This window comes from Myodes glareolus, chromosome 8 (genome assembly GCF_982192425.1).
Source record: "Myodes glareolus chromosome 8, mMyoGla1.1, whole genome shotgun sequence".
Lineage (NCBI taxonomy): Eukaryota > Metazoa > Chordata > Mammalia > Rodentia > Cricetidae > Myodes > Myodes glareolus.
Genome location: NC_142033.1, coordinates 14,911,090 through 14,935,266, shown reverse-complemented (window position 1 = coordinate 14,935,266; position 24,177 = coordinate 14,911,090). Strand labels below are relative to the sequence as shown.

General features: G+C 46.8%; 1 protein-coding gene across 15 annotated transcripts in view; it reads left to right on the top strand.

The window, feature by feature from the left end:
- Positions 1 to 24,177, top strand: part of Art3 (ADP-ribosyltransferase 3 (inactive)) — a 94,472-nt gene that overhangs the window by 56,746 nt on the left and 13,549 nt on the right. For 4 of the 15 annotated variants that reach the window (XM_048425694.3, XM_087908864.1, XM_048425675.3 and 1 more), the window contains 2 exons: positions 7,717 to 7,794; positions 14,589 to 15,294. In XM_048425694.3, coding sequence (XP_048281651.3) covers positions 7,726 to 7,794; positions 14,589 to 15,294 — 775 coding nt within the window. In that variant the 5' untranslated portion in view covers positions 7,717 to 7,725. Of the gene's footprint in view, positions 1 to 6,488; positions 6,647 to 7,181; positions 7,247 to 7,271; positions 7,323 to 7,716; positions 7,795 to 14,588; positions 15,295 to 24,177 lie in introns of those variants that run through there. The other 11 variants (XM_085691646.2, XM_085691643.2, XM_085691644.2 and 8 more) reach the window with 8 other exon arrangements.

Genomic DNA, 24,177 nt, shown 5'->3' with positions numbered 1-24,177 from the left:
CAGGTTGAAGTTTTCTTCCTAGTGTCTTGTATGGGGCTAGATTTATAGATAAATGGTGCTTCAGTTTGGTTTTATCTTGGACTATTTTTCTTTCTCCATCTATTGTGATTGAAAGTTTTGCTGGGTATAGTTGGAATGTGTGGTCTCTTAGAGTCTGTAGAACATCCGCCCAGGGCCTCCTGGCTTTTAGAGTCACCACTGAGAGGCCAGGTTTCACTCTAGGAGGCCTGCCCGCTTGTGCTGCTTGATCTTTTTCCCATAGCCTTAAACATTCTTTCTTTGTTCAGTACGTTTAGTGTTTTGATTATTGTGTGCCAAGAGGAAGGATTTTCTGGCCCAGCCTATTTGATGTTCTATATGCTTCTTGTATCTTGATATGTTGGGGGAAATTTTCTTCTATGATTTTGTTGAAAATATTTTCTTATTTGTCTGACCTTATGCATCTTATGTTTCTTCCCCCTCCTTGATTTCTGTTATCCTTAGTTTTGTCTTTCCATAGTTTCCCAAATTTCCTAGATGGTTTTGTGCCAAGAGTTTTTAAAATTTAGCAGTTTCTTTGACTGAAGAATCCTTGTCTTCTATCTTGTCTGAGATTTTTCTCTTGTTTTTGTTGGTGAGGCTTGCTGCTCAGTTTCCTCTTCAAATTCTTCAATTTTTCATTCCCAGTTTTCCCTCCATTTGTTTTTTTTCTTTATTGATCCTATTTCCACTTGCAAGTCTTGGGCAGCTTTCTTCATTTCGTACCACTGTCTGCTTGTGTTTTCATCGACTACTTCAAGGGATTTATTCATTTCCTCTTTAAGGATTGCTAGCATTTTCATAAAGGGCCTTTTGAAGTCTGTGTCTGCTGCTTCAACTCTACATCATTGCTCGGGACCTACTGTGAGTTGCTGGATGCTAGTGAAGGCATGTTGTCCAGTGTTCTACCCTGGAGTTTAGGCATCTGGGTTTGGGAAGATTGTAATTTTGGATGTTGATATCTAGTCGTGTCTTTGTTGGATGTGTACTCCGTTCCTTGGTTTCTGTTGCTCTCTTTGGATCTTAGGAGAGAGTGTGGTGGGATTTGTGGCCTGGTAGGGAGTGAGTGCTTCTGAGTTAGGAGGTTCCAGTTAGAATGTGTTTCCCAGGATTTGGAGTTGATTCTGAGGGATGGCTATGGAGGATGGGCTGAGGGTGCCAGCAGGAGGGTGGAGAGCAGGGGGTGCCATCAGGATCTGCTAATTCTCCTGGGATCTGGGGTAGAAACGGGGAGAGGCTACAGTTGGTGGTCTGCTGCAGAGCTGGGGATGAAACTGGGGGACTGGGTTTAGAGGAGACAAGAAAGAAGGAAGATAAGAATATTGCCAAGCTGCTTGGCTGGCTGTGGCGAGGCTGCCTGCTATGGCTGGCTGGTTCCCAGAGAATTCTTGTAAGAGTTGGCAGTTGAGACAAAGGGATAGGGTGGTGGTGGTGAGGGAGCCCATAGATCTGTGTGATCTGCTGGAAATGTGGACAGAGAGGAAGGGAGGCTGTAGCAGGTGGTCTGTTACAGAGCCAGGGATGAGACTGGGGGACCGGGATGGGGTGAAGGTTGTCATCCTGTTTCCATGGTCAACATGGCTGGTGGGTTCCCAGGGAATCTCTTTGAGAGTGAGCCTAGGAGAGATGACCGGGGCAGGGCCAGCTCCCATCTTCAGTGAGAAGACAGCCAGCAAGGGGAGGGAACTGTATAGAGCTTGTGGGAAAATCACCTGCTAGCCAGATTGAGGGGAACATACGAGACATTTTCATTTCAAATTCCCAGTGTGGGGAGGCTGTGATGAGGGAACTTACAGGAGGGTGTCCATGAACCTGCAGAAAATATCTAGACATTGAGCCAGTCACTAAATGTCACCATTGCAGAGGCTAGGCTAGCATTCCGACCGCCAGAAAACAAAGTACACTTTTCCCAGTGTCAGAATGGCGCAGGGTGATGGGGAACCGTATGTAAAGTGGAAAGTACGAATTTTTACAGCGAAAATGTAGTTTGTTGAAACAATCTGACCATGATTTAAATTCAGAGTTCTCCTCTGCCTGAGTTCAGCCATTAAAGTGGAGCGATTGTGTTCTGGTGCTGCCCTCTGGTGGTCACTGGTCTTCACAGCGTCCTTTGGTCTGGCATGCTGTCCCAAGGAGGAACTTCGTTTCTTCACGGGAGTGTCCTGCCTTGCCTGTCACCTCGTGATAACCCCGAGGTCCCGCAGGTCCCCCTGATGCCCCGCTCTCAGGCTCTTCTCTGACTACTGTAGTATCGCAGGTGCCTGGCTGGGGTAGTGTTTTGTGTATCTGTGTGGATACCAGAGGAATTTCCAGGAGCACCCGAGCAAGAGCTTGCTTTTTGTTGTTGTTGTTGTATGTTTAAGGTGACCTGAATCTGGACTTGCTCTGCGGCAGTAAAAGTCATAATTTGATTGTAAGCTCTACGACTTTTGCCAGTCATTGTGTAGCCTCCACTGGAGTTAAGATTTAAACATGGCGGAGGGAACCTAATGCTTCTCTCCTTATTAACAATCCAATCTTTAAAAGCAAAACCAAGATGATGATAATAGGCCAGGGAGATGGGTCAGTAGGTAAAGCGCTTGGTGGGTAAGTCTAGCACCCCAAGTTCAGTCCCCAGAATTCACAGAAGAAGCCAAAAGTGGTGGGTGTATATGTAATCCTCAAACTCCTATGGCAAGATGAAAGGCAGAGGCAGGAAAGCCAGTCAGCAGGAAGGATAAAGCCAGTCGGTGGGGAGATTATGGACAGTGGCAGAAACAAGACCCTTCCTCAGTGGCTCCACAGGGCTGTGCTTGAACCAACATGTGTACATGTTGTGGCATACCTATGCGTGTGCACTCACACAAGAAGAGTAAATAAAGGAAATACAGAGTTTTTTAAACAGTTTTTTATTTGAGATAGTATTCCTATACCATAAAATTTACCTAATTAAAATGCAGAGTTCTTAGGTGGGCATAGTGGCATATGCCTGTAACCCAGCAGTCAGGGGATGGAAGCAGGAGGATCGTGAATTTGAGGCCAGTCTGGACTACACAGTGCATTTGGGATCATAGTTGCTGTCATTTTTAGAGCTACCGACACATGACATGTGTGCTTTCAAAGCATTGCGTATGCTAGGCAGTGGGTCACCAAAGACCATACCCTGACTCTGCGGTAATCTTTAAGTGACAGAGGAAGGCGAAGCTGTGATGACCGGATGTGGACAAGTGACTGGCAAGGCCTTCCGTGGAGGGAGGAGGCGGCCGCAGAGGTCCTAAGGAAGCTCCTCCGATGCTGCTTTCATTGCTTCGCAAAGGAAACCCCATTCGTTAGCAGTCTTCCTGTCTCTCTCCAGACCTTTAGAAACATTATCTTCCCATCTCTCTGCTTGGTTACTGCAGGCATAGTGGAACATATCAGGACTTCCTAATTTTAACAGCTGAATAATACTGTTTCTCCATTCATTAGAGGACGGACATGGAGCTGAAACCTAGTTATAAGTATTACTAAGAGTATTTATTAATGTTGTTATAAATAACACGTATTATAAATTACTGCTATTAAGAGAAGGAATGAGGGTGACAAATCAGGTATAAGAAATTAAAGTAGCAATCATACAAAGTCTGAGTCAGTGCACAAGGAGAAAAGCTAACACCAAATAAAAAGCAAGGTGGAAAATTAGTGCGATTAGAAAGTCTGTAGTTTTCCCATACTCTGGACAACACTGAGTTATATAAATAAAAACTATAAATAAACAATGCTGGTAATTTCTTCATTTTTTTATTTTACATGTATGGATGTTTTGCTTGCATGTATGTCTGCGCAGTACATGTATACAGGGCCCTTGGAGGCACCAACAGCTGCCATGTGGGCGCTGGGAATCAAACCCAGGACCTCTGGAAGAGCAGTCAGTGCTATTAACTGCTGAGCCATCTCCATAGCCCCAGTGACCAATTTCTTCCTTAAAAAAAAAAAAACGAGGGTAGTGGATGTAAAGCGCTTGGCTTGTGTGTGCGAAGACCAAGTTCAGATCGCTAACCGACACATGAACCCAGGAACGGTGTTGTGCACCGGTAATCCCGGCACTGGGGAAGCAGAGGCAGGCAGGGGAGTCCTTGGAGCCCCCTGGCCTGGCCAGACCATTTCCAGGTTCAGTGAGGAATCCTCTCTAAAAAGATGACATGGAGATTGATTGAGGATGGTCGCCAGGGTTGACCTCAGGCTCTTTCCCAGCCTCACGCAGACTTTTCTATGTTTACCCGTGTGTGTGTGTGTGTGTGTGTGTGTGTGTGTGTGTGTGTGTGCGTGCGTGCGCACACACACACACACACATGTGCAAACTGAGACTCATATGTAGTTTTTCCAAACATACTGTACACCTTGAGGCAGAGTCCTTTTCCCCCTCATTGTTGCCCACACCCCATCTTGTGGCTGCATTAGCCCTGAACTCAGCTTCAAGGGAACAGGACATGAGGTGACAAGGGTGGTCACCTCCCTTCTTCATCAACAGTTTGTGAAAATTCTCCTAAGCATAGAGATGCACGTTGGCCCAGCAGTACCCACAGAAATACTGCAGGCAGGTGACGTTGGCATAGAAGTGGGCAGATTTTCGGCTACATAGAGATATGTTTTCTTTTTCATTTATTTTTAAAGATTTGTTTTTATTTTATGCCTATTGGTGTCTCACATGTATGTGTGTCAGTGTGAGGGTGTCAGATCCCCTGGAACTTTATTACAGATAGTTGTGAGCTGCCTTGTGGGTGCTGAGAATTGAACCTGGGTCCTCCATAAGAGCCGTAAGAACCTTTAACCATTGAGCAATCTTTTCAGGCTTGTTTTCCCTGACTTTTGAATTCCATATGTCATATAATGTGTACATGTTTGTCTCTCATGTCAAATTTTGTGACATTTACCTACATAGTTATATATGCTAGAGTTTATTCATTTTAAATACTACATAAAATTTCAGTATATAAACATATTTCACAGTTTATTCAATTTGGAGATACTCTGAGTAGTCACTGTCAGCTTTCTAGTCACGTGTCCTGATGTAAACATACACCAATGTCTATATCTGTGCTGACTAGAGTTCTGTCAACTTGGCACAAGCTACAGTCATCTGAGAGGAGGGAGCCTCAACCAAGAAAATGCCTGTATAAGATCCTGCTGTAGGCAAGCCCGTAGGGTATTTTCTTATTTAGTGATTGGTGGGGAAAGGCCCAGTATAGATGGTGCTAACCCTGGGCTGGTAACCCTGGGTTCTGTAAGGAAGCAGGCTGAGCAAACCACAAGGAACAAGTCAGTAAGCAGCACTCCTCCATGGCCTCTGTGTTGGCTCCTGACTCCAGGTTGGGCTCCTGCCCTGACTTCTTCCAGCAGTGAACAGTGTGCATTGTGGAAGTGTAAGCCAAATAAGCCCTTTCCTTCCTAAGCTGTGGGTCGTGGTGTTTCCTCACAGGAACAGTAACCCTGATCAGGACCGATCTCAAGGTTGTTTTTATCTGTAGTCCCTGAAGGTTGTGCGTGTCCATCGTTGGCTTTGCCCTGAGCGCTGTCGTGGGGTTTCTGATGCTGTGATAAACACCATAACCAAAAGCAACTCGCAAAGAGTCTATTTCATCTCATACCTACAGGAAGAGTTCATCATTAAGTGACTTTCGGACAGGAACTCAAACAGGTAGCAACCTGGAGCCAGGAGCTGATGCGGAGTCCACAGAGGGGTGCTGCTTACTGGCTAGTTCCCCATGGGCTACTCAGCCTGCTTTCTATAGAAGCCAGTACCATTAATCCAGGGATAGCATCACCCACAATGGGCTGGGCCCTCCCCAGTTAATCACCAATTAAGGAAATGCCCTACAGGTTTGCCTACAATGGGATCTTCTACAGGCATTTTCTCAATGGAGGCTCCCTCCTCTCAGATGACTGTATCTTGTGCCAAGCAGACAGAAATCTAGCCAGCACCTGGGTCTTACTTAAGAGTTCTAGATGCAGGCGTTCCCAACTCCCTTCCTCCTCAGCATTCCCGGCAGACTTCTAGTGGACTTTGTTTATTCTGAGCAGTTCTTTCCTGGGTGTGTTTGAAGCATACACACGTTGGTTTATTTTATTAGATTGTGAACACTCTTCGGTCCTTTGCTTGTCTGTGTACCCCAACACATGAAATGCAGGGTACCTGAACTACAGTTATCGAGTTGAGTGAGTGGTGACAGCCACCACAGTTGACAATGTTTAGCAAACAAGCCCTCTTCCTTACGGTATCATCTAATAGAGGACAGTCAAGCCTTCGCTCTGACATGGGTCAGTGTTGGGAAGTGACTTTTGCTGAAGGGAGTCCATCACCAGGCTCAGAACTGAGCATGCTCCCCGGCAGGAGGCATTGCTGTGGATTCTCAGGCCTCTTGGAGATTTAAAGCCTTAACAGCAGAGGCTCCAGGGCGGAGTGTGGGGACCAGATATAAATAGCAGAACACAGTGGGGTAATGTGCCACTGCCAAGCTGCCACTAGGGGTGTTATAAAAAGAAAACCATCCCCAGGCCGCTCTCACTGTCAACAACACCCCATCCTGGAGGCACTGTCACCACAGCTGAGCGTGGGAAGCGGTGTGAGCCGGGGCATCATTTAAACTTCCTGCAAAGGCACAAACACCAGGTAAACGTTGGATTTATTTGCTGAAATGAAGACCAGGAAAACGCTGGCCCACAGCTGGCTTAGCGCATGCTTGCTGAGTTATAGTCCTTTTATTTTATTTTATTTTGAGAAAGTTTGACACAGAGTAGCAATTTAAGAGAACTACAGGTATTTTAATAGTGCTAGACCAAAGGACTGCTTTTGAAGAGAGACAGGAACCTGGGGCCAAGATGAGTTACAAAAAGAAAGGCTACCCTTCCGTCCCCTGTGCCATTCGTTTCCCCTTTCAGCATCTAGACTATGGTGACTGGTAAAATAGAGGGAAATAGAGGTTTTGTTTGAGTTACAGCAATGCCAGCATTGTTGAAGCATATGTATATAAGAGACTGGAGGCCTTTATCACTTAATTGAGTTAGTTAACGGCTCTGGATAGCTTCGGCCCATGAGGGTTCTTGTCCTCCTGTCTACCCCTTATACTGCCACAAGTACTGGAATGGATACTGGGCGTTCAGCCAGCGGGCCGCTAGGATCTAGTCAGAATCACTGTCTTTCCTAACCCCAGAACACTGCACACTTGCTCAACCTTGGTTGTGAGGAGCTGGAGGAAGGAGGTCACCTCAGGTAGTCCGCTCTGTCCTGCTACTGACCTCACCCGTTCCCTCCGGCCTTGATGGGCATGCTCTAACTTGCCCAGCAGGTGGGAGAATGGAAGCCATGCATGGGGAAATTTCCTGACTGTTCTTAGAAACTGGGGGCTAGGGGAGCAGTTTGAGAGAATGGTGGTTTTAGTGTTGTTTCCTGTGCACGCTCAGGGGAGATTTAGAGACGGGAAGACTTGTGCCCAGAGGCGACTCTGGTTGGAAAGACCCTTCTAGAGTTGCAGAGGTGGAAGCACTGAAGCTCCCCAAGGCTTTATTCGACCTCTAGATAAAACCTAAAACCGAATGGCTCTTGCAGCCCCAGGAATGTCCTCAATAATCTTTCCTACTATCAGAATGACCGCCTGCAATGAAAATGTATACAGCGTGTTCTTTTGTTCGTTTCCCCTAAACCTCTCTGTTAACTGAGTTAAAATTTTCATTCTCATTTAGAAGAGAAAAATGAAGATGGGACATTTTGAAATGGTCACCACCCTGCTGGCAGCCGTGACTCTAATGGACATCTTCCAGGTAATGCTGGGAATGTGCTCACTGGGATGGGAGCCTGTAACATTGCCTGAGGAATCTCTGTGCACTGAGAGAAGCCACGAGGCAAATTAGCTTGTGAGTAGCTTTTCCTTCATTTTGCAGGTGATACATACATACGTTAAGTGTAGAAAGTTAAAAAGTTAAAATGAAACCAAGAGAACAGAAAAATTTAACCATAAGCTCCCCCATTCATAGGGAGAGACTCATAGGGGATAGTGTACGTAGCCTACACGGCTCCTGTCTCTGTGTGTATAATTTGTTTAAAAAGTAGATTAATAGTGTACATCATACTTTAACCATGTCAATAAATATTCTGGAAATATTGTGTGCTCCAGATAACGCCACAGTGTTTGATTCCATGTTTGCAATTAAACTACATAACGACTGTTTCCTTGTCGTCGCCTTACTGATAGAAATCTTCTGATTTTATTTGCCAATCAATGTTTAAAAGCTAATATACTTTATGGATGTATTGTATGAGACAGGCATCTCACTTGCCTTCTTTAAGATACCTTAAATTTAAAAACTGTATCAATTGTTAGAGCGTTGGCCCACTTTCTAGAGCATTGTTGCATGTTCTGCTGCCTGCACGTTCTGTTGCTTGCTCTTTAACTTGAGGCGTTGTGCTGGTTTGAAAGAAAATGGCCCCCAAATGGGATGGCACTATTAGGAGGTGTGGCCTTGTTGGAGTAGGTGTGGTTATGTTGGAAGAAGTATGTCACTGAAGGCAGGTTTAGAAGTCTCCTATACACTCAAGCCACACCCAGTGAGACAGTCTACTTCCTGTTGGCTGCACATCATCCTGCAGCAGCTCCTTCTCCAGCGCCATGTCTGCCTGCATGCTGCCATGATGATAGTGGACTAAACCTCTGAAACTTGGAAACTACCACCTCAGTTAAATGTTTTCCTTTATAAGAGGTGCCGTAGTCATGGTGTCTCTTCACAGCAACAGAAACCCTAACTAAGACAGAAGTTGGTACCAGAGACTAGGGTGTTTCTGTGATAGGCCTGTCCATGCTTTTGTCTGAAAGAGTATGACCCTCGGGACTGTGGAAACTAAGGAAGGCAGTTGAACACGGTAAGTGCTGCTTAACGGGCCATGGGCCATCCTAGTAAGAACCTGGAAGACCGTGGTGCTGAGTGTGGTTTGAACTGTGGGGAGCTGGCCCAAGAGGTTTCAGAGAGGAAGGATTTCAGCATGTTGCCTAGAGATTGTTCTTGTGGTATTTTGGTGAAAGATATGACTGCTCTTTGCCCTTTCCTGGTAAGTTTGCCTGAAGAGTTTTAGATTATTTCATTGGCAGAAGAAATCTCAAAGCAGCCTAGTATATGCTCTATTGTGTGGTTACTAGTGCTAACTCCAATGAGGATGTATAATGAAAAGGAGCAAGCTGAGCAAGGAAAAATATCTGAGAAGAAAAGGAGCACCAGGAAGTGGAATGGAGCTAAGTCCTGTGTCCAAGGAGATAAACAGATTTTAAAAAATGGATTAAAGGGAGTGGTGACTTCAGGGCAAGATCCCACCCAGCACCCAGTCAAGTTTCCAACTTGTGAAAAGGAGTTAAAGAAAGCTTAGTGCACACCTTTCATTCCAGCACTGGGAAGGCAGAGGCTGGTGAATCTCTGAGTCTGAGGCCAGCCTGGTCTACAGATCCAGTTTCAGGACAGCCAAGCTTAGGCAGTGAAGAGCAGAAAGCTGGTGAGGAGGTAATTGAATGAGGGGCCTGTGATCTAGCCCCAGCAAGCAGCAAGAACTTGGCAGCTTCAGCCATGTGGTTCTGGCTTTAGAGTCAAGGATAGAAGAAAGGCATTATGAAACCTTCCTCCTGGACTAAGAAAAGCTGCGAAGGCCAGGCATGTGTCAGGGGTGTCTTTGAATGGAAACCTAGAGAAGCCATTCCTTGAAGCTATGAAGTTGAAGCCTGGATTGTCTTGGAGAACCCAAGATATTAGAGATGCCAGATTCATGGGATACCTGCCAAGAAGAGCTGCTAACAGAAAGTGGAACCAGCCCCAAGAGGAAGAAGTGTGGTGTGGTGTGGTCAACAAAGCTGGAAGGAGTTGGAGATGTGAAGATTGTTTTGACATCAGACATGGAGACGCAGAATCTGGAGTTTACACAGCTGGTTTTGGTCTTGCTTTGGTCCAGTATCTCATCCCTGTGCTCCCTTCCCTGTGCTTTGGAATGGTAATGCATATCCTGTGTCATCGTATATTGGAAGTATGTGATCTGTTTTATTTCGATTTTATAGGGGTTTACAGTTAAAGAGATTGCATGAATCTCAGAAGAGATTTTGAATTTTAGACTTTTAAATAAGTTTGAAACTGTTATAGACTTTGGGAACTTTTGAAGTTGGATTGAATGCATTTTGTATTATATGACTACAAGCCTTTGGAGGTCAGGGCGTAGAACGTAGTGCTTTGAAAGAAAATGGCCTGCAAACGGAGTGGCACTGATGGGAGGTGTGGCCTTGTTGGAGGAGGAGTGGCCTTGTTGGAGTAGGTGTGGCCTTGTTGGAGTAGGTGTGATCTTGGGGAGAGTATGTCACGGTGGAGGTGGGTTTAGAGGCTTCATATATGCTCAAGCCATGCCCAATGAAGCAGTCTACTTCCTGTTGCCTGCATATCAACATGTAGCAGCTCCCTCTCCAGCGCCATGTCTGCCTGCACACCACAATGCTCCCCGCCATGATGATAATAGAATGAACCTCTGAAACTGCAAGCAAGCTCCTCAAATAAATTCCTTTATAAGAGTCTCTGTGGTCATGGTATCTCTTCACAGCAAGGGAAACCCTGACTAAGACAGACATATAATTGAGATTCCCTTAAAAATATTTTAAGCCACACCCTTTAGTGGTTTTCAGTGTCTCTGCGATGTGGTCCAGCAGTAACTGTGGGGTGGCATAGCTTGGCATCCCTCTCGAGAGAGGCACTTTGCTCCTGAGAAGTCAGTTCACTGCCCTCCTCCCCTGTTCTCAGGCAGTGGTGAGATTTATGGACACTTCAGCAGACTGGAAGCTTGTATCATATGGCTTTTGTGCTTGGTTTCTTTGGCTTAGCATACTATTTTCAAAGCCCATTCATGCCGTGTCATATAGTAGTATCTCATTCTTTTAATTTATGAACACTAATGTCATTCCATGGCTGGGTCATTTTGTTTATCAATCAGACATTTGAGTCATTCGACTTTATGCTGACTATGAATAGTATTGCCAGAAACATCTGTGTATGGGTTTCTGTATAAATGTTTCCAATTCTCTTATATAATTATTCTCTGGGGACTCATACAAGCACTGTTGCTAGCCTTATTTAGTATTTATGTGAATACCTAGTTTTACCTATGTAAGTGAACATGAATTAGCCAGGCTGTGCTATACTGCATGACAGAATTGCACATTATTGTGAACATACATTTCATGGGTATATATGTAGAGGAGGGTCTCTGGATTAGCATAGCTTCCTGTTTAACTCCTTGGAGTTCTGCAGAAGCACCTTCCCCACTGGAGGCACTCTACATCACTCCCTCCCGCCTGGATTAGGGCTCCAACCCAGTCACCTCCTGTTTGCTTCTCATTTTCTTGTTCTGCTCTTGGTTTGTTTGGTCATTATTTCCTTTCTAGTGGGCAGGGCGTGGTGCCTTGTGCGGCTTTAATTTGCCTTTCAAGTACTGGCTTGCAGCACATCACACTAATATCTTTTAATGTTTTCCCATTTAACTGGTTTCTCTTCTGAATCACCAAGGTCATTTCCACATATTTAAAATGAACTTTTGGTAGTTGAAGTTCCTCACCAGGAGCTTTGGTTTAGGTGGCTATGTCAGAGGAAGAAAACGTTATCAGTTCGCTCTCCTCGTCTTCCGTACCTGCTCCTTAGTGTCCATTCATTTGTCCTGATGGCATTTAGGAGCTTTGCCATCGCAAGGCACGCACTGTTCAGAACACACAATCAGCTCTGGTGTCTGGCCAGAAAGGCTTGCTGTCTAAAATTAGACATGTCAAGGCTGCCCTGAGGCCTCAGGAAAAGACAGGGACATATTGGATCAACCCTGATGTGGCGTGAGGAATGTGGGAGGCGGTCTCAGGTCTGATGTCTTATGTTTCGGTCTTCAAGATGCATCATGCTTTGGAATTCAGGTTGAACTCTGGTACACTCTGTGCTACAGAGCAAAGTGCATTTCTTAGCTGTGAAACCCAAGGGACTTGATCTCTGAAGCTCAAGAAACTGACCGACAGGGGCTGGAGAAATGTCTCAGCAGTTAAGAGCACTGACTGCTTTTCCAGAGGACCTGGGTTCAATTCCCAGCACCCACATGGCAGCTCACAATTGTCTGAAAATTCAGTTCCAGGGGATCTGACACCTTCACACCAATGTACATAAAATAAAAAAAATAAATAAATCATAAAAATTAAAAAAAAGAAGAAACTGACCGACAGGCCCAGGAGCATAGGCATCTCAGCGACGCCCAGCAGGAAGTGCTATGGCTAGGAACCGTGTCCAGAGCTGGCCCACTTAGTTGTCTCTTTGGAAAATGTTTTCTTTTGTTTAGCAAAATTAAACTCTTTTAGAGGTGTTACATACCTGTGGGCCTCATCATTTGAACATTAACGTTTTAGAAGCAACAGAACATTTTGGTTAAGAAGGTAGAACTCTGGGACCAGAGTGTCTGGGGTCAAATACCAATACCATGTCTCAGTATCTTAGTTTCCTTCTCTTTAAAGAAAAGGGTGGAAGGCAGGCTTGGGCTGGAGAGATGGTGGCCACAAGCACCTGCTGTGCTTCCAGAGAATCTGGGATGGGTTGCCAGCACCTGCGTAGCTCGTGAGCCACCTGTAACTCTAGTTACACCGCCTTCTGACCTCCTCGGGCACCAGGCACTCTGTGTGACTTCATGCACGCACACAAACACTAATGCTCATAAACTAAAAATAAACCTTTAAAATAAAAGAAAAGGGTGTTAGTGATAGTACCCGTCCCGAGGGTTCCTGTGAGTGTCACGTGAGGTAATTCATAGGGAGCATTTAGTACCAGCACACAGAAAGGGGATGCTTGTGAGGACGGGAGAGGAGACAGCCCTAGGGGTGCCTGAGACGGAATTGTCCACAAATGGCCATATGAACAGATGGTTCATTTTAATGGTTGTAGGCAGTAAGTTTATACGTTTGGTCTTTAGACATGGATGACGGGTCTTTGGGCATCCAAACAAGAGGATCAAGTAGGCAGTTGACAATCTTGGCCTTACAGCCTCGTCCCCTTCCAAGTGCCTGTAACTTTCTTTATCCCCCATGGGATTACAGGAGTGACTGGTGGAGTTCCTAAACCCGCGGTAGCCTGAGGCTCACCATTTTAAAGGGAAAGAGGTGGGATTTTGGAGAGGGTCTTGGGATTGCTGGGCTTTGGGTACCTGCTTTTACTTGGGGCTGAGAGTGCAAAGTCAGTCTAACCCACGTCCTAGGAATGAGCGAGTGTGCCCAGGGGCCACCGTGTCTTTTCTACCACGCGCGGTATTTTAAACATGACACTTCAAATTCTACAGAACAGTCTTGAATTTGTGAGAATAAAGGTAAGGACGTTGTTCAGCCTGGACTGCCACTGAGGTTTGTATACAGTAACTGTACAGCTGACAGACCACTATTCACCAAAATTAAGAGTATTGTGAAGAGCTGTGGGAACACCTGTCTTTTGGATCAGTCATCGTAGATTCTGTAGAAATCTTGGGAAATCATGGCTCTTCTCCCTTCTATAGCATTCTGGCAGTGGATAAGCCTGACTTTTCCTGCAGGGTAATGGGATACCATCCCCACACAGTGAAGCCCTGGAGTGAAAGCGTTCACTTGTCAAACCTTTGTTCTCATCGCCATAATATACATAAAACTAGTCCCCCACAACTTCCTTCCCTGACAGCACTCACTGATAAGAAAGGAGCCCCAAACAGGAGGCAGTGTGTCTGCTCTAACAGCAGGCTCAGGTGGAATCTACTGGGCTTCTGCTCTAACTTAACAAATTACTGATATTCTGTACTTACCCTTCATCTTGGTTTCAGTTAACCTAAGACCATAGCCCAGGAAATTAACTGTTTATACAGGGGGGGAAAAGCCTGAGTCACTAAAACTACCTTTAGAGAGAAAAATCCTCACTTGGGCACCTTGCTGGAGTCCAAAGCAAAGTCCCCCAAAAGAGATTCCTTCCCTTTAACTCAACCAGTCAGATGCTAAGGCAAGTGAAGCCCCTAGGACACTGTGGCTACCAACACTGTTCACGCCCCCTCTGAGGTGTGATCCTACTGTGCATGTTAGCCTGTGTAACTGCTGACTTGTCTGTATACCTATATAGACTGAAAGTTGTGTGGAGAACGGTCCTTTTCTCCCATTCTCCCTTCCTTCCCCCAAGGAATAAAGAAACACGCCGGAGGAACCTGTTCGAGTCAGCTTGTTCTCCCCTCAGAGCCTTTCTCCAGCCAGTTTTCGCCTGCCATAGTGAATCTTTGTGAACCCTGAGAGAGTTAGTGGGCTTAACCCCCAAATAAATCTCATAGAGGTTTTGAGTCTCTTGTGCACCGCAGCTCAGGTGAATGAGTTGCAGGCAGAATTCCTACCCCACCCCCCGCCACTGCCGTTTCCTCTCTCATGTGAACGTGTCAGAGTCGAGAGAAATACCCACAGCAGTGGGACATACTCCACAGGGAAAAGGGGATAAGAGAGTGGGCATGGTGCCTGGAGAAATAATTATATCAAATAAAAATTTGATTTCAAGAGTGTTCCTTTCCTTTTGCTTTGAAGGTGAAGGCGGAAGTGTTAGACATGGCGGAGAATTCATTTGACGATGAATACCTGAAGTGCAGCACCAGGATGGAAATTAAGTATGTTCCTCTGCTGCTCACTGAGGAGAGGGCAAGCCATGCACTCTTGGAGACTGTGTGGGGCAACGCAGAGACCCTGTGGAAATCTCGGAAGTCTCAGATCTCGCTCCCCACGAACTTCAAGGATCCCCATGGAATAGCCCTGACGGCATTCGTGACAGAGGCTCAAGCACAGACTCCCTTTTACCACAGGTTCAACAGCGCTGTGATGTTGAGCGGCGAGTCCCGAAGACATTACATCTATGACTTTCCCTTCAAGGCTTTTCATTTTTACCTGGTAAGAGCCCTGCAGATGCTGAGAAGACCTTGTGAAGACAGCTACAAAGAGGTGGTGTACCTCACACGCCCAGACATTTCCATACTCGAAGAGCAAACCCAAGCCCGGCTGGGCAACTTCACACTGGCATATTCAGTCAAGCCCCCGACAGCTGGCAACGAACCATTGCTAACCATCTACACCTGCTTTGGCGTTGACGTGGGAAGATTTTTTGAGAAAGAAAGAGTAGGAGTTGTTTTAATACCTCTGAGTGAGGTTTTTCAAGTGTCGTGGGAAGGAACCAACAATAACCTTCTTCTCCAGAGCATGAACAAGACCTGCAGCTACTACGAGTGTGCGTTCCTCGGGGGTAAGTGTCTCAGTCATGATCTGGGTTTTCCTGAGAGGAAAGGAGTGGGGTGCAGGCCCCAAGAAGTGTATGGGAGGGGAGAAGTGGGGTGCAGGCCCAGACAGGTGTCTGGGAGAAAAGAGTGGGGTACAGGCCCAAGAGAGCAATGTGTGCTTGCAAGGAGAGATGACACCAACTGTTTTCAGTATCACACTCTCGGACCATGCCTTATCCACAGCTCAGGTGCTGTCTAATACACGTACTTCACTACTAAAATTAAAGAACGAAGCAGTACAAAGGTGAAGGAAAGCCCATTTGGCCCTGCAGGTTTGGCAATGGTCAGAAACAGTTTTGGTTGTCACAACTCAGAAAGAGGTGGGGTTGCTGTTGGCCAGGAATGGCCAAACAATTCTTTGGACCCTGCCAAAACAAAGAATTATCTCGTCTAAAATGTCAGCAGTACTGGTGTTGAGAAATCCCATTACAAGTCATGCAGTAAAAACATCCCACCCCGCTTCCAGGCCTCTCTGGTATCCATTCTAAATCATGCTAGCTATTTTTTTTCCAGGTCTACACCATCATGTTTGTAAATGAATAGCATGCTTTTATTATTTCTGGATTTAAATGTTTTTAGATGTGGTCTAAATATTTCCAGTAGAGTATTTGGCTTTCTTGCACCATGTATCATTTAAGACTTTTTTTTTTAATTTCTGGGCCAATGATGCAGGCTTGTAATCCCAGCTACTCAGAAGGCTGAGGCGGAAGGGTCGGGCTCAAGGCCTACAGAGAGTACAGAGTGCATTCAAGGCCAGGCTGGGCTACTTAGTGAGACCCTGTCTCAGACAGCAATAGGTTAGTGGTAGAGTACTCAACTTGCTTGCACAAGACCCCGGTTGCGGTTCCCAAGGATTCTAAAAATTCATCTTTCTGTCAGCTTTAGCAGAAAACCTAATAGTTTTCACTGGCTACGACCAGGCTTTCAGGGACCATGGCTCCTCTATGTCATTAGTAACTCAGGCTATCTTTCTGTGCCACTGGTTTGGGAGTTCACATTTGCGTTGTAATTTGTGTGCAGGCATCGGTTTGTATCCAAGACAGAAACAGAAGGGGGACTGTCAGCCAGAGTTCTACCTGTGTCTCAGGAACAGAATGGGGACTGTCAGCCAGAGTTCTACCTGTGTCTCAGGAACAGAGTGGGGACTGTCAGCCAGAGTTCTACCTGTGTCTCAGAACAGAAGGGGGACTGTCAGCCAGAGCTCTACCTGTGTCTCAGGAACAGAGTGGGGACTGTCAGCCAGAGTTCTACCTGTGTCTCAGAACAGAAGGGGGGCTGTCAGCCAGAGCTCTACCTGTGTCTCAGGAACGTGAGAGCTATACCAACCAACCACTGGCCACTTCACTACAGAAAGGAGGAAATCACTTCTGCCACCTCTGTAATGCAGGAAGAAAGGAGATTAGAAATGACCTAGGATGCTGGTGCACATCTGTGATCCCAGCAGGCAGGAAAAGGATGAGGATCTTGGGTTTGGGTCTAGCCTGGGATATTCAGAGATCGTTCCTCCAAAAGAAAAAAGCCAGAGTTATTAGGTCAGTAACCACAAAGGGTCCAATGACTACTGTCTCCTTCTGCAATAGTCTGGTGACTCCACCATCATCTGTGCGCTCTTGCTCCAGTAGATTGGTGGGGTTTTCTGTTGTTACTGGTTTTGTCCCCCCCCCCACCATAATACTTCCTTTGCTGGGGTGATTTATGACTTCATTTTAAAAATTGTATTATTAATTCATCCCAGATCCTTTGGTAGAAATAGCAATCACTCCTGTACATCCATCTTCCCACCCCTGGACATACAATCTCTCCATATATTCAGCCTCCCCCACCGCCGCCCCCTGGACGTACCCACCCGGATTCCCATGTCCTGCTCTGGGCTGTGCTCCTAGGCTCACTGAAGGTCCTGCAGTCTCTTCACACCACCAGCCTGAGTTGTACTTCTCCCCACACAGCCCTGTTCACGATTTTCACATCTTCCCTATGTTACTCCTTCGTTTGGGGAGAGGCCAAGTGTTGACCACAGTTTTCTGAGAAATGGTACCTTGAGGCAAATTTCCTAAGACCATCTGTGTGATCTGCCTTTAAGCTCAGATAATAGTTTCTGTCACCTTCCATGTCCTTGCATGGCTCTAGGGACTTGGACCTGACTAGGAGGTGGGGAGGGAATGAAGACAAGACAGATAAGCAGGCAAGCAGGCAGACAGACATACACACACACACACACACACACACACACACACACACACACACACACAGAGAAATAGCTAGAATCGAGCGGTCTGGTTCGCAGTGAGAAACCCCAGCACTCTAGAAACTCAGCGTGTTATGTAGATCGAAGGGGGAACTGCACACAGCTGAACTGGCAGGTGGGGTTATTGCACACTGATAAATGAGGAGCTGGGGTTTATGGTGTACAGCTGGGCCAGGCCTGGGTCATCTCAGCTGGGGGGTCTCTGCCGGCCCTCCGGCTGTAAGCATCTGAGGGGACAAAGCTGTGCCAGTCACGGTCTGTACGCTAACACTCACACTTGGTCCTTGGGGAAGGCTTTGCCATCCCTTCCTGCTGAGGCTCCCGGCTCCTTGACAGGGCTGTGCAGAATCGCTCTGATTGTCCAGACTTTGGATGAGTCCTGGTGTGGGTTTTTTGATGTTTTTGTTCTTTGCTGTCACTGTTTTTATGCTGCTGAGGCCAGAGCATGCTAGGAAAGTCCGTTAGCACTGAGCTATGTGGATCCCAGCTGAAGAGCTGACGGCTTTATTCTGGAAGTCTTAGGTAGGGCATTCTCTTTATTTGCAGCATTCTGAAATGCTAGGGTTTTGTGCCTTGCTGTATGTGAATACAGGGTTTAAAAAACAACCCTACCATCCTCCCTGCGATGAGAATGACTGGATCTCTTTGTAGCTGTTTTTTGTAATGTGCTAAGGGCAGAAAGATGGCACTATACCCAACACTGCCTGTGGTAAACAAAGCCTTAGATGGCGAAGTACATGCCAGCAGGAGGATTAGGAAGGGACCTAAGTTCCTGGGGCAGAACGCCACGGTTTTCAACTTCCTCAAAGCGATGAAGCCTGTCCAGGTTCTCCTTGTAGAGCTGGAAGCAGCAGAACTCTGGGAAGGATCTGCCCTTCAGTGGTCTGTTCAGGAGTTACTACCGTGTCTCAGGTTGCACCCCTGCAACTAAGGAGGGTGGGGCTAAAGACCACTGAGAGGACTTCACCTGAGAAGACACTGACTTCCTCCTGCTGTGTGCACCACCTTGCATTCTCCTGCATACACAGTTAGCAAGGAGCTGGCCTTTGGGTCTGTGTGGCTACTAACCGAACCCAAACCCACTACTGCTGGGACTAGCAGTGAATGCTACAGTTGGCCTCAGACATAGGGAAGACTTTAGGCCTTTACTCTGTGTGCCCAGTGCACGGAGATAAATGGGTGGGTAGGACAATGCTGAGGAGAGAGATGCTCAGTCGGGATGCTGACGGAAGCCATGCTGAGGAGAGGGATGCTCAGTCGGGATGCCGCCGACTGAAGCCATGCAGCCCTTGCTGGGCCGAGGTTGCAGGTTTTCAGGAAGTGTTCTCAGGACCTTCCACTTCCCACCTGTACTTTCCTTGCTGTTGAGAGTAAATAGCTCCTTAATCACTCTAGGCACCTGTTACATCTGATGCCGACCATTTTTCTTGGGTAATGTTAACACAAGCAAACAGATTATATTAAAAAGCATCCATCCCCTTCGCCCTTTATCTATTGGCCATGGCCCCAAACCAGGACAGCCAGAGCCAGCTTATACTGGAGTTGCATCTTTTTCCTGATTCTCCTACATCACAGTGGCTTAAAATTGGCCACAGTTGAATTACTTGTTATTTCTCCCTATCTGTGCGGGAGATAGTTCCAAGACCCCCAGTGGGTGCCTGAAATCATGGGTAATCGCAAACCCTGCATGGACTGGGTATTTTTCTATACGTGTACACTCATGAGAAAGATCAGTTTATAAAGTAGGTACAGTAAGAGTTTAATAATAATAGAATAATTACAGCTGTATGCTATACTAGGCCTTCTGCAAATGCCATCTCTCTTGAAGGGCTGTTTGAGGCTTCAGCTGATCACTGGTGACTGAGACCATAGAAGGTTCGACACTGGGGAAAGAGGGAACACGGAAACGAGTAAGCTATAAACCCTCCTCCCCCCACTGAGTGTGTTTAACTTCTCTAGAACATCACAGTCAGAATCCCAGTCACGGCTGGATTGTAGAAATCATACCTATTTTGGTGCCCCGATGCATTCAGGCAAAGCCGTTTATGGAGGCCCTGGTTATATAAAAGCTCTGGACACCAACCATATTTAGCACTGGTATCAAGCTGGTGGCTGGGGTGGGCAGTGAAACCCACAGAGTCCGTGTTTGTGAGATGAGTTGTGATGCAACAAAAGAAAACGAAGGATGACCTTGTGGATTAATTCTGAACGAGCCAGGGGCTCAAGGCTCTCCTGGCACTGCATGAGCCTGTCTGTGTAGGAGGAGAATGAGGACAAGGGGAGGCCGCTTCCCAGTGTCAAAGGAGGCGCTTGTGGGGGCTCATCTGTACCATGATTGCAGAGCTCCCATCAAGTCAGCTACTGCTTTTGCCTGTTGGCAAGGCTGAGGGCAGGGTTTAGCCATAAACTAGCTCTTTGTTGCCATCTAGAGACAACCAATGGTAATGTACAGTCAGAACTTCCTTAGGTGTGGCTGAGTGGTAGAACACTTGCTAGCAAGCCAGAGGCCCTTGGGTACCAGCCACCCTCCAGCACCGTGTGTGTGTGTGTGTGTGTGTGTGTGTGTGTGTGTGTGTGTGTGTGTGTGTGTGTATGAAACATACAGACAAAAAGCTATGGTTCTGGATGGAAAAGGCAATGTTTCTGATAGGTATTGAAATTTACTAAACTTAGTGTGCTGCCATAGTCCTGTTACTGTTGAGAACTTACCTGTGATTTCTCGCATCAACACAGAGTGTGGATCTTAGAAAAACTGACTAGCCAAACAAACAAACAACCTAGTTCCATTTTTTAGGAAATAGAGAGTCTAATTCCTGGTTAGTCTTCCTGTCAACCCAAGGAAAGAGTAAAACCCTTCTCCTTCCTGAGAGAGACTGCAGCAGGGCAACCAGCTTAGATGTTTTTCTGGAAAATTTGGTAACGATGGAATGTCAGCTGTGTGAGCAGACTAAACGCCTCCTCCTTAAAAGTGACACTGTCAGATAACTGTAACTGGATTTGGGGGGCTGTGGGTCAGTTATGAACCCCTAAGAGAAAGCCCCAGCTGTAGGGTTCCTCGTGGCCCTGCAGTGCCAATGCAACAGGCCTACAGAAGAAGACTAACAAGCAGAGAAACAGACCATGCCATCCTGGAACCTAATCGCCTTAACTCTGGGCGAAGTGGCCTGGGAGCCAACCATGTTTCTGTTGTGGGGGGCGTGGTCTGGATAATGCTTTGCCTATTCTTGACTTGGGGGATCAGGATAACAAGTGTTCCCTAGTTGAAAATGGGCCTTGTTAAGCAAGAGGAGCCCTTAGACTCTGGTAGCTGGCATAAACCTATTTTTGAACTCACTGAGGCGTGTTGAGCCAGATCCTTGCTAAGCCCTCAAAAGGGGAAGAGGAGATGCATTTATTGGGCTGCCCAGACTTATTTCATACATACACACACACACACACACACACACACACACACACACACACACAAACAATGTTCAGCCTGCATGTATGTCTGTGGCCAGAAGAGGGCACTAGATCTCATTACAGATGGTTGTGAGCCACCATGTGCTTGCTGGGAATTGAACTCAGTTGAACTCAGGACCTCTGGAAGAACAGCCAATGCTCTTAACCTCTGAGCCATCTCTCCAGCCCCCAGACTTATTTCTTACACATCCACCTCAAGGCTGGGGACATAGGACATAGGCTTGCTTGTCATGCCTAAGGCTCTGTGTTCCTTCTGCCCTGAGAAAACACACAGTTCCACCCAGACCAGAGTGGTTATTAAGTGCATGTGCTTCACTATTTCTAACTGGATACATGTTAGCATTTCTGGGAGGATGGGTGTTTCTGTGGTGTTTGAAATGATCTGGGATTGGGCATTAGTTGGTGTAGTGAGGACAGGTGGGACATGACCCCTAGTGCACCATTGTGAGTTGACACCCGGCACAGTTGAGAAGAAACAAGCTCTGTGCACCAAGCCCGTCACCCACTGCGTTTGGAAATCACTGCCGTCCCCATCCAGGCAAAGCATCAGGGATGAGAACCGGAAGGAGCCGCATAGTTGGATGATGACTGCAAGGTGTCAGCTTGCCCTGGCGGCTCTGGCCAAGCAGGTCTGGAATCCACAGATCAGCTGGGAAGCGCTGGAGCTCAGAACATGAACTTACGCTGCTCTTCATAGGCAGAGTCCCCCTCTGGAAGCCCCAGCTCCCCCCTTAGCCTTTCTGCCGATTAAATCAGGCTGCCTGGATCGTTTTGGATAATTCCCATTACTTCCAGTTCACTGCATATAGACGTCAATCTCGTCTATAAAGAATAACTTCATAGCAGTACACAGATGAGTTTTCTTGACTAGCTGAGGACTGGCTGGGTCCTAGACAAACTGACTAAAAACTGACCTTCAGCCGGTGCCAGTCATCTCTTACCACACAACAGATGGCTCTTGAGACAGTGGAACCTTCCTGACGCCAGGACCCTTTAACACAGTTCCTCATGCTGTGGTGACCCCCCAACCAGAAAATTATTTTTGTTGCTACTACTATGAATCATAGCATAAATACCTGCTTTCTGATGGCCTTAGGTGACCCCCAGGTTGAGAACCGCAGCCTTCCTTGCAGTTGCTGGGGGTTGGCTGTCTGGGTGCAGCTTGCCCTGGCCCTTTGCGTCAGCTTCTCCTAGCACTTCCATCAGGTTTGGCTGGAAGAGAGCTGTCGCTCAGCTCATCGCATGGCTATGGGCGGGACACACACGTTCCTGAATCATCCAACCGAGGCACAGTTCCTACTCAGCCGCTGGGTGCAGGCCTTCCATGGTGCCTAGCCACAGGGGCCTCTCAGGTTCACAGCCCAGCAGTCAATCTGCAGAGAGCAAGAAGGTGCCATTAAGCCAGTGGCCTAGCTGAGCTGTGGTAGTGCATGCCTTTAATCCCAGCACTCAGGAGGTGGAGGCAAGCGGATCTCTGGGAGTTCGAGGCCAGCCTGGTCTACAAGAGCTAGTTCCAGGACAGGCACCAAAGCTACAGAGAAATCTTATCTCAAAAAAAAAAAAGTCAGTGGCCTAATGGTTGGAGTGACGTCTCTGGTTAGTTAGATGCAAGCGCTCACTCGTCAGCACACACTCCAAGGGAGGGTCACACGACTGAACAGGCAGGATCTTCAGGAGCTAGGTCAAAACTGACAGCCATAATCAGTGCATTATATCATCACCTCCTTTGGGGGTGCTCCACCTTGTTATTTACTCATAACAGTGACCTCTATGGGACATCTGGGAGAAAAGATGTGTCTTAGTCAGGGTTTCTGTTGCTGTGAAGAGTCACCGTGGCCACACAACTCTTACAAAGGAAAACATTTAATTGGGTGGCTGGTAGTTCAGAGGTTTAGTCCATTATTATCCATGATAAGATACAGCAGTATGCAGGCAGACATGGTGCTGGGGAGGGAGGGAACTGAGAGTTCTGCAGCTTTGATCCACAGGCAACAGGAAGTGAACTGAGGCACTGGGTAGTATCTTGAGCATAGGAGACCTCAAAGCCCGCCCCCATGGTGACACACTTCCTCTCCAAGGCCACACCTACTTCAACAAGGCCACACCTAACAGTACTACTCCTTATGATCTTATGGGGGGGCAATTGCATTCAAACTACCACAAGAGTATTTGCCATAGAACTGTCATATGTCATTTTTATGAACAGGTGTTTCTGGTCTGGGTACTGTGACTATCCGTGGCCATGTGAAATGCGTTTTCATTTGCTGAATTAAAAGCAGGCATTATCTGAATGGCCACTGCACACTAATGGCCACTAAGCAGTGCTCTTCCTCCAGTGACCTCACCCTCCAACTCCTGACTTCTAAAAGCCCAGGGAATGAGCCAAGACTTGGATGAATTCAGGTTACAAACAGCCCAAACAGCCCTCAGCTTTGAAGAGAGATTCCTTAGGAGACTTGTACAGTTGGGTTTTTCTCTTCTTTTCTTTTTCTTTCTTTCTTTCTTTTTTTCTTTCTTTCTTCCTTCCTTCCTTCCTTCCTTCCTTCCTTCCTTCCTTCCTTCCTTTCTTTCTTTTCTCTTAATGGTTTCTATGTGTAATAGAAGCTGTCCTAGAACTCGCTCTGTAGACCGGGCTGGCCTCAAACTCACTGAGATCCACCTGCCTCTGCCTCCCGAGTGCTGGGATTAAAGGCGTGTGCCACCACCTCCCAGCTGGGGTTTTCTTTTCTTTTTTCTTTCTAAAGATTTATTTATTTATACAGTATCCTGCCTGTAGGCCAGAAGAGGGCATGAGATCTCATTATAGGGGGTTGTGAGCCACCACGTGATTGCTAGGATTTGAACTCAGGACCTCTGGAAGAGCAGTCAGTGCTCTTAACCACTGAGCCATCTCTCCAACCCCCAGGTGGGGTCTACTTATAGTGGTTTTTGTTTTGTATGTTTGTTTTGTCTTGAGATAGGGTCTCCTTGTGTAAAGAGGAAGAAGGCGTTCTCCTTCACCTGGGGTTACGTGTGTGTGTGTGTGTGTGTGTGTGTGTGTGTGTGTGTTTACATGTACCCAGATCCAGCGGGGGGTGGGGGGGTGACACTAGGAGGAATTTTCATTTGGCAGCCTGGTCCTTTACAAATGGGCCCCTCCCTT